The 13,007-nt window shown below is 43.1% G+C and overlaps 1 protein-coding gene across 13 annotated transcripts in view; it reads right to left on the bottom strand.

The window, feature by feature from the left end:
• LOC140734496 (muscleblind-like protein 3) overlaps positions 1 to 13,007 on the bottom strand; it is a 157,798-nt gene that overhangs the window by 30,629 nt on the left and 114,162 nt on the right. For all 13 annotated transcript variants that reach the window (XM_073058528.1, XM_073058526.1, XM_073058536.1 and 10 more), the window contains exons 3-4: positions 5,443 to 5,607; positions 1,021 to 1,221 (exon numbers count right to left, since the gene is read on the bottom strand). In XM_073058528.1, coding sequence (XP_072914629.1) covers positions 1,021 to 1,221; positions 5,443 to 5,607 — 366 coding nt within the window. The remainder of the gene's footprint in view (positions 1 to 1,020; positions 1,222 to 5,442; positions 5,608 to 13,007) is intronic.

Raw genomic sequence — 13,007 nt, 5'->3', positions numbered from 1 at the left:
AACATCTGTTATCAGACAGATAATGCACCTTCTTCTCCCTTTAAATGTCTCCAGCACCATCCTCCCGAACGTGACAGGTAGAAGGCAGCTCCTTAAAACACTGTTCAATTCAAATGTCCTACAACCAGCTCATTTCTCTTGAAGAGGTTGGACCATTTCACAAATACGTGCTGAGGGAGCATTTATCACACTATCCTGAGTTAGTCACTGGATAATTGGACCAGAGCACTGAAGCAAATCACAGCCAATGGCAGAGCTTATTTGAACATCTTATTTTCTATAACAGCTTCCAATGTCAACAGCAAGAATGAAAACACATTATACCAAGACCAACAGCTTTCCTTGAGATTCACTTTGAACAGTACAGCAGAGTTTAGGTCCTATGGCCCATGATGTTCTGTCGACCCTTTGACTTAATCCTATATCAATCTAACCCTTCCCGCACACATAGCCCTCCATTTTTCTTTCATCCATGTGCCTATCTAAGAGTCTTCTACGTGGCCCTAATGCATCTTTTTCTACCAGCACCCCTAGCTAAGCACCCACCACTCTCTAAGAAAAACTATCTCTGATTTCACCCCCCACCCAGACTTTCCTCCCAGCACCTTAAAGTTATTCCTTCTTGCATTACTTGCTTTGGAAGAGGGGGAAACACTAATATACATGGGGCTTCTCTGTACTTAGAGAAAAACTGGGATCTTTAACAGGAGCAGCTTTGGGAAAATTCTCCCATTCTCCCAGACACTGGCCAGCTCACAGGCCAATCTGCTAAATGTTCCCTCAGCTTGTGCTAGTTTCCTGTCAGTGGCTGCATTACATTGCCTCTAATGGCAGGAGGGAGTAATTACAGTGAGATAAGTTATAAATATTGGCAAAAGAAAATCATAATGGAAAAAGCAGACTTGAGATTACTATTATTATGTACTCTCATTTTACTGTAATAACTTTAATGAAGGAAGTTAGTCATTTACTGCATATACAGTTAAAACATGCAAACATATAAAAAAACAACACAGGTACCTCTAATTTGTCTGTTCTTATTAGCTTATGTGAAGCTGTGTTCCCTTGGACTGTAACAGTGGGATTTCCCGACACCAGGACAGGTGTGTTTGGTAGAAGTTCTGTTGGAACCAATCCCATTCCATGGGTCATGTGACTCAGGTAGGGATTAAGACCCATTGTGTGGTTTGTAGCTAAAGATGGAGTTACAGGAAATGTGGTCTGTGGATAAAAGCAAAAAGAAAATACATTTATTGCACATTTGAACTTCCTTAATATTTTACAACTGAGTAAGTTATGAAATGAATTAAAGTTGATTGGTTGAACAGCTATGTCAAACACCATCGTGTAAGTAGCGACACAGAAGGAGAAAGCAGTGAAGAGGACATGTGGCATGGGGTGCTGCTTTACAGTTATACAAAGCATTGGGTCAGCTGCACTTGCAGTATTGTGCACAGCTCTGGTTATCACACAATGGGAAAGCTGTGATTACGCTAGAGAGGATTCACAGAAATGTTACTTGAACTGGAGGGTTTGAGTTATTAGAAGAGATTGTATAGGCTGAAACTACCTCCAGTGGAACAAATGCAGCTGAGGGGTGGCCTTACAGAAGTTTATAAAGTTGGGGGGGGGGGCGGCATAGACATGCTAAGGAACACTCTAACTGTATACCCGCATTGGCAGTCCAAAACAAGAGGACACAGGTTTGATGTAAAAGTGTAAAGATTTAAAGTAGATCTGAAGGGTAAAGGTGGAGGGTGGGACACTGTTTGTTAAGGAGTGAAACTGTTTTGTAAATTGAAGACACAAACCCTAAAGAGTCATTGGAATTATCATGAATGACTGGTAAATCAATTGTTTGTGTCAAAGTCAAACTTAAGCTCCAATCTATTGTCATCTGCAAAAGTAGCTGCATGCATAAATGCAATGAAAAAAATTACTTGTAGCAGCATCACAAACACAGAGCATCAGGTACACAACATTCACAAAAACATAAATTACAGCATAAATCATACAAAATTATACAAGAGAGGACACAATTAGAACGAGAAAGAAGAAAACAAAGTCCACTGTAGTTTCAAGTGGCGAAAGTGGACGTGGTTGGGGGGGGGGGGGGGGGAGGAGGGAGGGGGTGACCTGACAGAGGATGACCACGGCGATCGGGTCTCTGGTTGTGAGCCTGGTTCTGTGGTGCAGAAGGGAAAAAGGAAGATGAGGAATGCGGTAGTCTCTAAGTCTCATAGTGAGAGGAACAGACAGGAGGTTCTGTCAGCCTGATAGAGATATCTGCATGGTGTGTTGCCTCCCAGGTTCCAGGGCACGGGATGTCTCAGATCAGATGCAGAGTACTCAGAAGGGAGAGGGTGAGCAGCCAGAAGTCTTGGTACAAGTTGGTATCAATGACACAGATAGAAAAAGGGAGGAGGTACTGAAGAGAGAATTCAGGGAGGAAAGGCAGGACCTCTGGGGTAGTAATCTCAGGATTGCTGCCTGTGCCACGTGCCAGTGAGTGCAAGAATAGCATGCTCAGGTATATTAATGTGTGGCAGGTAGGGGGCAGGGCTTCAGATTCCTGGTTCATTGGGGCCTAATTCTGGGGCAGGTATGACCTGTACAAAACAGATGGGTTACACCTGAACCCAAAGGGGTCCAATATCCTAGCGGGCACATTTAATAGAGCTGCTAGGGAGGGCTTAAACTAAGAGCTTGTATCCAATAAATCTGTCTTAAACTTGGGAGTCCTTGTGCAAGACACCCTAAAGGTTAACCTCCAGGTTGAATCAGTGGCGAAGAAGGCAAATGCAATGTTGGCATTCATTTCTAGAGGTATAGAATATAAGAACAGGGATGTGATGTTGAGGCTCTATAAGGCACTCGTGAGACAACACTTAGAGAATTGTGTGCAGTTTTGGGCTTCTTATTTTAGAAAGGATATACTGACATTGGAGAGGGTTCGGAGAAGATTCACAAGAATGATTCCAGGAATGAAAGGGGAGTGTCTGGAAGCTCTTGGGCTGTATTCCCTGGAGTTCAGGAGAATCAGGAGGGGTCTCATAGAAACATTCCAAATGTTCAAAGGCCTGAACAGATTAGATATGGTGAAGTTATTTCCCATGGTAGGTGACTCTTTGACAAGCGGGCACAACTTCAGGATTGAAGGATGTCCTTTTGGAACTGAGATGCAGAGAAATTACTTTAGTCAGAGGGTGGCAAATCTGTGGAATTTATTGCCACACGTGACTGTGGAGGCTGAGTCATTGGTTGTATTTACGGCAGAGATAAATAGGTTCTTCGTTAGCCAGGGTATCAAAGGGTATGGGGTGAAGGCAGGGGAATGGGGATGACTGAAAGAATTGGATCAGCCCATGATTGAATAGCAGAGCAGACCCGATGGGCTGAGTAGCCTACTTCTGCTCCTATATCTTGTGGTCTTAAGTGATCAGAGGATGACTATATTGAGGGTGGTGCGGGTTGATTCAAGCACTGAATGGTTAAAAGGAAGTAGCTGTTCAACACCTGAGACAACACCCCATGTTGATGTGGAGGGGGATGTGTCCATGATGTATTGGCCTGAGCTAACTACTCTCCGCAGTTTCTTAAGTTACCGCACGTTCACATTATCATACCAGTCCATGACGCAATCAATCAGCATACCTTCAACAGTAGAGTGTTCGGTGACATGCCGAGCCTTCTTAACTTTCTGAGAAAGCAGTCACTGGCATAGCTTCCTAGTGATTGCATCTCATGTTCTGGGCACAGGTAAGGTCATCTGTTATGTTAGCATACAGTACTTAAAGCCACTGACCATCTACTGATGTCCCACCAACATGGACTGTATCAAGGAAATGCTGTACTAAGGAGTAAGTAAGAGTGAGAATATCAATTTGAATTGGAATTAGTTTGTTATTGGCACATGTACTGAGATATAGTGTAAAGTTTGCCTTGCAACCTGTTCATCCAAGTCAAATCACTACACAGTGCATTGGGGTAGGACAAGGTACAACAATAACAGAATGCAGAAGAAGTGTAACAGCTACAGGGAAAGTGCAGTGCAGGTAAACAATAAGGTGTCAGATAATAACAAGATGGAGCATAAGGTGGAGTCATTGTTAACACACTAAGAAACCATTCAACAGCCTAACACCAGCAGGGTAGAAGCTGTCCTTCATTCTGCTGCAACATGCTTTCAGGCTTTTGTACCTTCTGCCCAATAGAAGGACAAGTGAGAATGTCCAGAGTGGATGGTGGGTGGGGACTTTTGCTTATTCTGTTTACTTTATTGAGGCAGTGTAAAGTATAGACAAAGTCCATGGATGACAGGTTGTCTTTTGTGATGTCCACACCTCTCAGCATTTTCCTGTGGTCTTGTACAGAGAGGTTGCCATACCATCGAGATAGATTGCTTTCTACGGTGCATAAACAAAGCTTTGTAGGGTCAATGATGACATGTCAACATTTTTTCAGCCTCCTGAGGAAGTAGAGGTATTGGTGAACTTTCTTGGTTGTAGCATCAATGTGATTGGACCAGGACAGGCTATTAGTGATATTCATTTCTAGGAACTTGAAGCTTTCAACTCGTTTAACAAGACAAGAACATGTGTACCACCATACCTCCCCCACACCACTGTACATGCCTTTCCTGAAGTCAGTGACCAGCTCTTTTGTTTTGCCGACATTGAGAGAAAGTTTTTTTGTCATGGTATCATGTTATTAAGCTCTCTATCTCCTTCCTGTTCTCTGACCTATCATTATCTGAGATACAGCCCGCTATGGTGGTATAATCTACAAACATTTATGGAGTTAGAACAGGATCTGAGTGTGCAGGAAGTAGAGTACAGAGCTGAGAATGCAACTTTATCAGGCACAGTGTTGACAATAATCGCAGTGGTGGTGTTGCTGTCTATCCTTACTGATTGTAGTCTGTTGGTCAGGATCCAGTTGCAGAGGAGATGTTGACTCCCAGGGTCCAGAGTTCGGTGCTGAGTTTGCTTGAGAAAAAATGTTAGGGAAGTTAAGGAAAGTTGTCATGGTTCTGTTGTTAGAAAATATTAGAGCCTGGAACTTGGTAGATGAAGGTAAAATAGTGAGGAGAAGAAGGAGTGTGGAAGAGGTGAGGAGGAGCATGGAGTTGTTGAAAGCTGCAGGAGGTTACAGACATGAAGCTAGTAAAGAGATATAAACCCTGGAAAATTTTGCAGTGATGGATTTCTGCAAAAATAGAAACAGGAATGTCTTAGGTTGGTGTCCAATCGTTCATGACCCATACACTTTGAAATGAACTCTGATTCACGGAGAATGTAAGGTGAGTGGGCAGGTAGCTCCACTACGTCTAGACAAGAAATGGTAACAGCAAGGGTGAGAGTGCCTTCTGAGGCAGGATGGAGGGAGGGTGATGTCACAGCAGTGAGACGGGCTGATGATGAGATGGCTGCTGTTACTCACCATAGGCTGCAGTTGTGTACCAGGCAGCATGAACTGCATCTGCTGTGCCAGCATGGCCGCTGCTGTCTTCTGCTGGATCAGGTTGTTCCGTCCGTTGATCTCCAGCTGCGTTTTTAAGTGTGGGGGCGGGTGCAGATACTTGCAGTTTTCCCGCGTACAACGCCCCTGTGAGGACAAGAACACAAAACCAATGATAGTGTGGTGAACATGACCAGTTAACACAGATTGCTTTCCTACTTCGCCGTCAGACTATCCGACCCCAGCGGACACATAACCGGGCCAACCCGTACTGTGGATTTGTGGCAAAGGGACAAAGGTTGCATCTGAATTATTGCATTCACTTCCAGTTGCCCTATTATAGGAAGAGTGTGGAGAGGGTGCAGAAGAGGTTTACCAGAATGCTGTGTGTATTAGAGACCATGTGCTATGAGAAGAGGCTGGAAAATCTTGAGTTCCTTTCTCTGGGCAGTGGAGGCTGGGGTGGGGGGAGGGATCCTGATAGAAGTATATGAAATGCACTTACAGAGCAGACAGCCGGTATCTGTTTCCCAGGATTGAGTGAGTATCTAATACCAGAGGGCACGCATTTCAAGTGAGAGAGGGTAAGCTCAAAGGAGATGTGTATTTTACACAAAGTGGAGTGTGCCTGTAATGCTCTGCAGTGGTGGTGGTGGAGGCTCTAAGACCAAATCACTCCAATGATCTGATCAAGCCCTGTTCACCATAAACGTTACATCCTTCAAAGTTGTTTTGATGCATCTTAATCCACACTGTGTCCTGCTCACTCATTACAGCTTTGATGCCACAGGTTAAAACATGCAACAACCTCACTCTTCCCTACGGCCATCAACTTCCCCTCAAAAACACTGTTGTCAACTGTCCAATGGCAAATACATTGTTCGGAAAGAAATCAAAAAAAAGTGTGGATATTAATTGATTCTGAAACACCCAGTTGCTTAGGTTTGAAGCACCTTAACATTTCAAATACAGTAAGTAGTGGTAATCTGGACTGTCAAGCATTTTGTTGCACCATGGCAGAGCTATCAAAAACAAAAGGGCCAAATTTAAGGTGAGAGAAACGTATTTTAGGGTTTGTATTTTTTTGTAGAAAGTACCTGGAATGTGCTATCAGGGGAGGTGGTGGCATCAGATACAATTGCTACATTTAAGAGACATTTAGAAAGGTTTTGAAATAGCCAAGGGATAGAAGAATACAGATGCAGTGTCAGTATGTAGGATTGGTGTAGACTGGCAACAAGGTTATTATTGACATGGGGGAATGAAGGCCCTTTACTGTGTGACATAACTCTGAGTTCATGACTCCAAGGTCATGCAGCAGTTGTTTCAGTGGGAGATAACATTATCATCATTTGGACAAGAGGCTTTCCTCATAGCTCCACGGAGTCAACGCATGAATGGATGGGAAGGTTTGAGATGATCTGCTAAATGGTTTCAGCTTGTTGAACGGAGCACTCCTCTGCATACTCTTGGGGCCTATCCTTAGCTCCAGAGCTTGGGTAACTATTCAAACTCAGAACTGCAAAGGAATGACCTGTAGCAGACCCCTCATTTTCTGATCTTTTACACTCTCCTTTCATGTCTCAATCCAGGCAAAGTCATCAAGGGGTTGCCCTGGAGTTTGGAATTTTCTGTATATTTGATCTGGTGAGATGCTAATGGAGCATGGGAAAGAGAAGCACTCACAGCCAAGTCAGTGAAATAGCAACTTGTAACACCCACAGTGAAGGAATGATCAGATCTGGCGATCATACTGGGAACAGCAGGATCTACAGCTAATCTACAGAGTGGCCTAACTCGGCCTACATTTGCTTGTGCCAGGCGGCTACACAAAAAATGTAGGTTTTTGTCACAGATTCAGAGATTGACTAAAACTTAATATCAACTAAAGGCATCCTAAAATGAACCATCTGCGAAAAGAGAGAGACGGGCAGGGCTGACATATATGGTATCTGAAATTAAGCACTGTCTTTTTAAATGTCACCCTCTGTCATTTACAACTATCTCTAGGATTAAGAACAAGGCAGCAACGATTATGCATCTAAAAGTCTAGATTCATGGTAGCGTAGCAGGAATAGCACTGTAGGGTAGCAGCTAGTGCATCGCTGTACAGTGCCAAGGGAACACTGATCAGGGTTCAATTCCCGCTGGCACCTGTAAGGAGTTTGTACATTCTCCCCGTGACCACGTGGATTTCCTCTGGCTGCTCTGGTTTCCTCCCATTTTCCAGAAAAAAGCTATGTGGTTAGAACTGGTGAGTTGTGGGCATGCTGTGTCTGTGACAGAAACTTGGTGACACACGTGGGGCTGCCCAGCACAATACTCACTGATGTGACACACACAACACAATTCACAGTATGTTTTGATGTTTTAATGTACACGTAGCAAAAACAGCTAAACAATCAATCATCACCAAAATCTTTGGATGTGATCAATGATTTGATTGTTTTGGAGATGAAATCCATTAAACACCATGTGCCGAGGAATGCAGAGAAGCTGAAAACCCATTGTGTCTGAAGGACCAGCTTCTTTACCAAATGGCGTTTCAGCAGCCACAGTAACACTGCTAACACAGGCCATTGCAACAAACTCCAGTGGACAGCAGTGCAAAAATGGAAGACTCAAGTCAGTTCCATCGTGGGTACAGATCTGCCCATCATCAACGACATCTATAAGAGCTGATATCTCAGAGAGGTAATAGTCATCGTCAGGGAATCCCCCCATCTGGGCTTTGCCCCCTTCGTGATGCTGCTATCAGACAAGACCCACATCTCAGAGTTGAACAACAGCTTCTTCCCACTGCCATCAGCTTCTTGAACAGACCATAAAATTACTAACACTACCTCAGACTATAATTTACCTCTCTCTCTAAACTTGCACCAGTGCGATTATGCTTATTTTATCATGCAACTTATATAATTTATATTAATTTAAGTTTGTTTTGTTTGCAATGAATGGTGCAGCTGCTGCTAAAAATGCTGATTTTCATGGTATTTATATCATTATATGTGTGCCTTAACAATAAGCTTAAACTTCGATAGAGTGAGTTGGGAAGAAAAAGTCTCTGAATTTGTAATTCCCCATTGGTAACTGAACGCAGGATTAAAGTTGTGCTTTCTTACTTAAAGTGTAACCCCATTATAAATAGAAAACAGAATGAAACAGCATTTTCCACTTGAAACTGACATATCAAAATAGCATCAAAGAACTGGTACCAGACGCCAGACCGATCTGGGGCGCACAGTCTTGACTGAATCAAAAATTGCTGGAGGAACTCAACGGGAAGGCAGCACCTATAGCAGGAAATGGGCAGTCAACATTTTGGATCAAGACCTGTCATCTGGACTGGACTGGACCTGACTGAATTGTTGTTTGCTCCGACCACAAGATGGAGGAGTAGAAAATCCAGTGACAGATTAAATGGGAAACAAACAGCAGCTCTTGGGATGTTGCTATCAAAGTAAGACACCCAGCCATGATGTTGCTGCTCTCAGGGAAGGGTGATCTAGATTCATTCCAACGGCAGCCAAGAAAAGGTGGGAGGCCCAGTGTAGCAAGAAAAGACAGAGAAAAAAACCGTTCTAACATCAGATGTTATATTAAAGTTCTCTCTCAACCATATGGAAAAGTTTATCACCATAGAGTAAGGGTCTCTGGTCTGGTGTCAGTCACTAAGCTATTGGTTTGAACTCCTGCACAGATAGTGATGCTTCAATCACGGCCATTGTCAATGTGGGTGTGTGATGGAAACACCAACCCCACAGATTCCAGGATTAATTGCATAAATACTTTCCACAACTGTAAGGAAAATGTAATTCAAGGCATATGATGTGACAATAATTGCTACATCTAACAAAAGTCAGGCAACTTGTATCATCGGAGAAGATATAAAAAACTTACTGGAAACATACTATCTAAAACTAAATGAAAACCTTCACAGATTAAAGCAAATTAATTAAATTATCTTGCAGTTTATCAGGAAAATTTATTATTGGAGAATTTTGCTTAGTTTTAATAAATTTTACACCCTATTTTACAACAGGCTACTGGCTCCTTAGACTGGAGCTGATTATTTTTGCAGTCCATATTAATTGCACTACCCCACTCCCAACTCTCCTGTTTCAAACAGAATACAGCACAGAAACACATCCGTCAGCCCACCAAATCCACACCAGCCTTCAAACACCCATTTGTATTAATCCTACATTCATTCAATGTTTTAATTCTCCTCACATTCCCATCACCTCCCCCAGGGTTCTCCCACTTACCTACACACCAGAGGCAAAGCAGAGCATTCACATCACCCACACACTAAACCTTCTGGTTTTCCCATTTCCTCCCTCTACTTGCTCCATCTGCCCATTATCACTTCTTTATGTGGTTCCAGTTATCACTTCTAGCCTCTATCCTTACTTCTACCCTCTATCCTTACTTCTACCCTCGCTTTACCCCACCTGGCTCCATTTGTCCCCTCTCTCCTCATCTACCTTTACCCTATCACCTACTCCCCACTGCCTCCTGACTCCAGCCCCCTTCCCACATGGTCCCACCTGGTTGAGGCATGTACTGTATAGTAACAACATGTAAAAAGTACATGGACTGACATATGGATTGGAAAGGTTTGGGAAAATGCGACTAGCCTAGTTGGGAATCTTGGTAAGCACGGGCCAGTTGTGCTGACAGGTCTGTTTCTGTGCATAATGACCCATCATCCGCCTCCTCACCTTCTTCCACACATCGTCTGCCAGGTTCCGCCTCACACCTCCCTCTCACCTTATTTTACTGGCTCCCTCCCCTCTACATTCAGTCCTGATGCAAGGTATGAAACATCAGGCATCCCTTTGTCTCTGCAGACTGACCTGCTGAGTAATTCCAGCCAAGGCTGAGAAGTAACAACGACATAATGTATGATGTCACCCAGTGAACAAGTCTTGATGTGCAATTACTTCATTGATGTATCTCCAGAAGTAAAGGCTGTACATGTGTTGCAATTGTCAGAGGTATATCTAGCGTTTTGTGTTGATGTTCTCCTGAAAAGGTATTTAGTCTATTAGGTCTATGTCAGCTTCCTGTACAGTAATCCCATCACCTCTCGGGACATAGATCAGAAAGTCTTCAGCTCAACTTGCCTACGCTGACCAAGGTGATTGCTGGATATCCCCCTAAACCAGACATTCCCAATCTAGGGTCCACGGACCTCTCAGTAAATGGTAGGGTCCATGGCATAAAGAAGGTTGGGAACCCCTGCTCTAAACCTTTCCTACCCATGCAATATTAAATACTGAAACTCCAATAATCCAGCATCCAATATTGTGGAAATCCTAACAGTCTGAAATCTGAGCAACACACACAAAACGCTGGTGGAACACAGCAGGCCAGCAGCATCTATAGGGAGAAGCACTGTCGACATTTCGGGCCGAGACCCTTTGTCTGGCCTGCTGCGTTCCACCAGAATGTTGTGTGTGTTGCTTGAATTTCCAGCATCTGCAGATTTCCTCGTGTTTGCAGTCTGAAATCTGGTTCAGTCATTAGCCCGAAACGTGAGACAGAGAGGAAATGCGTCAGCATTGAGAGCATGGGTTGTGGTCTGAAACACCAGGATTCTGGAACATGGGTAGGACCGTGACTGGAATACCTAAATATTGTTGGTTCCCTTCAGTCACTGGATTTATTAGGCAATTTATTGTACTGCTGCATAATGTGCAAAAAGTGAAACGAGAGCGCTATGTTAATAACAAAATCTAATAGTCTGGAAATCAGATTGTTCAACATATCCAAAGTTCCAATTGTTTTGGATTATTGGAGGATTTTGATATTCACTATTAACATGGAAAGAAGTAGCATCTACAAAGGCCTCATTCACAGCTACAGTAAAATGAAGAGTATTACAGCCAATAAAGTCATGTAAAGTGGGCTCCTGGGATTATATTTAAAAATCAAAGTCTGAGGGTCTGCGGGAAAAGCTGTCTAATGCAGAGGTTGCCAGGCTGGGTTTGAACTGAAGCTCTATATCTTTAACCAGTGGACTACCAGGTGAGACTTAGATCAGATGGATCCAAGTGCAGAGGAGACCAGAGATGACGACTGAATTACTTGCAGATTGGTTTCTAGAGAACACTGACTAGGACTTGAGAATCACTGCACACAGGGTAGGTAAAGTCAAAACTGAGCTAAGACAAAATAGAGAAAACTAAATCAAGACAGAGGTGAAAATAATCATCTAATAATCAGGGGAGGAGGAGTATAGGAGCTCAGAGGACACTGGCAGCCCCTAGTGATCAGACAGAAGCATGACAACTCAGCCCAGAATGTTGTGCCAAACCAATCAAGTTAATAATCAAACAGCCAACTAAACTAATTCCTTTTGCCTACACAATGTCCATATCATTCCATTTCCCTCACATTCATATGCCTGTCTAAACAGTCCCTAACGTAATTGGCCCTACCACCACCCTGTGTACTGTCTGGGATGTGGAAGGAAACTGAAGCACGCAGGAGAAAACCCATGTGGTGTCGAGTCACTGGAACCATGAGGCAGCAGTGCCTTTCAAAATATAGACATTGGCACCAGCCAGACAAAACAAAAGGTAAATTTAGTACAGCAAGCTCCCACTATCATTCGTTTTCAGAGCTGTGTTGGTTGAGAGGGATGTTCTCTGCACTGAGAAGTAACACTGTGGCATCTTGGACTAAGCACAGAAGTTAACCTGTAGTCGCACTGTTTCCTAGCACACTGACCAAACCCATGATAAATCTTCCCTCTAATTTGTAATCACCAGTATGTGCAAGAAAATCTTGTGCTGTGCAATTTTTTGCCCAGTGACAACAACATGTGCATACTGAATTTTATATACATAGGTATTCATTTTAACAGCTAGCAACTGTCAGTAAGAACTTTGATCTCCTCTGGGTTTGATCGTTTTCACTCTCATTCATCTGCACTCCCACAAAACATATGTAGCAGGCCTGTAGCAGGTAATAAAGGATTTTCTCACCAGAGCTTTTTCACACCATCCATATGTGATTTGCTTGCTAAATGAGGCTTTAAAAAGTCAAGTTTCCAAATATCACTCCACTTCTTCCCACTTGCAAATTCTCCAGCAACTTTTGCATTGCAACAATACACGTAAGTAACACCAGTTTTTGTATTGTACATAAATATTTCTCATAGCTGCATGCTCCTGATCTCATGAGCTTTCGGGGTAGCAGTTTCCACTGTTTCATTAAGCCATTCTGCTTTAAATTAACTATCAGTTCTTTTCTGCTTCACGCCCTTTGCTTCTTTGGAATTCAACATAGTGAATCAATAATTTCTTCAATAAAAACAGTATAAATAAGCCAGTTCTAAAATCTGCAGACTAATCATTGCAAACTCCACGTGGTCAACACCGTCCGCATCAGAAACCAGAAAAGGAAATGTGATTGTGTACGACCATGAACTATACTTAACATGCCAATGAGGTAGAGGGTGACAACATTCTGTGCGCAGTTTAAATTCCTTTGTGCTAGTAGCAAAAGATGTGTGGGTGCGCACACGTGCACACCTT

This window comes from Hemitrygon akajei, chromosome 10 (genome assembly GCF_048418815.1).
Source record: "Hemitrygon akajei chromosome 10, sHemAka1.3, whole genome shotgun sequence".
Lineage (NCBI taxonomy): Eukaryota > Metazoa > Chordata > Chondrichthyes > Myliobatiformes > Dasyatidae > Hemitrygon > Hemitrygon akajei.
The sequence above is the reverse complement of the archived record's forward strand: the minus strand, read 5'-3'. Positions and strand labels throughout refer to the sequence as shown.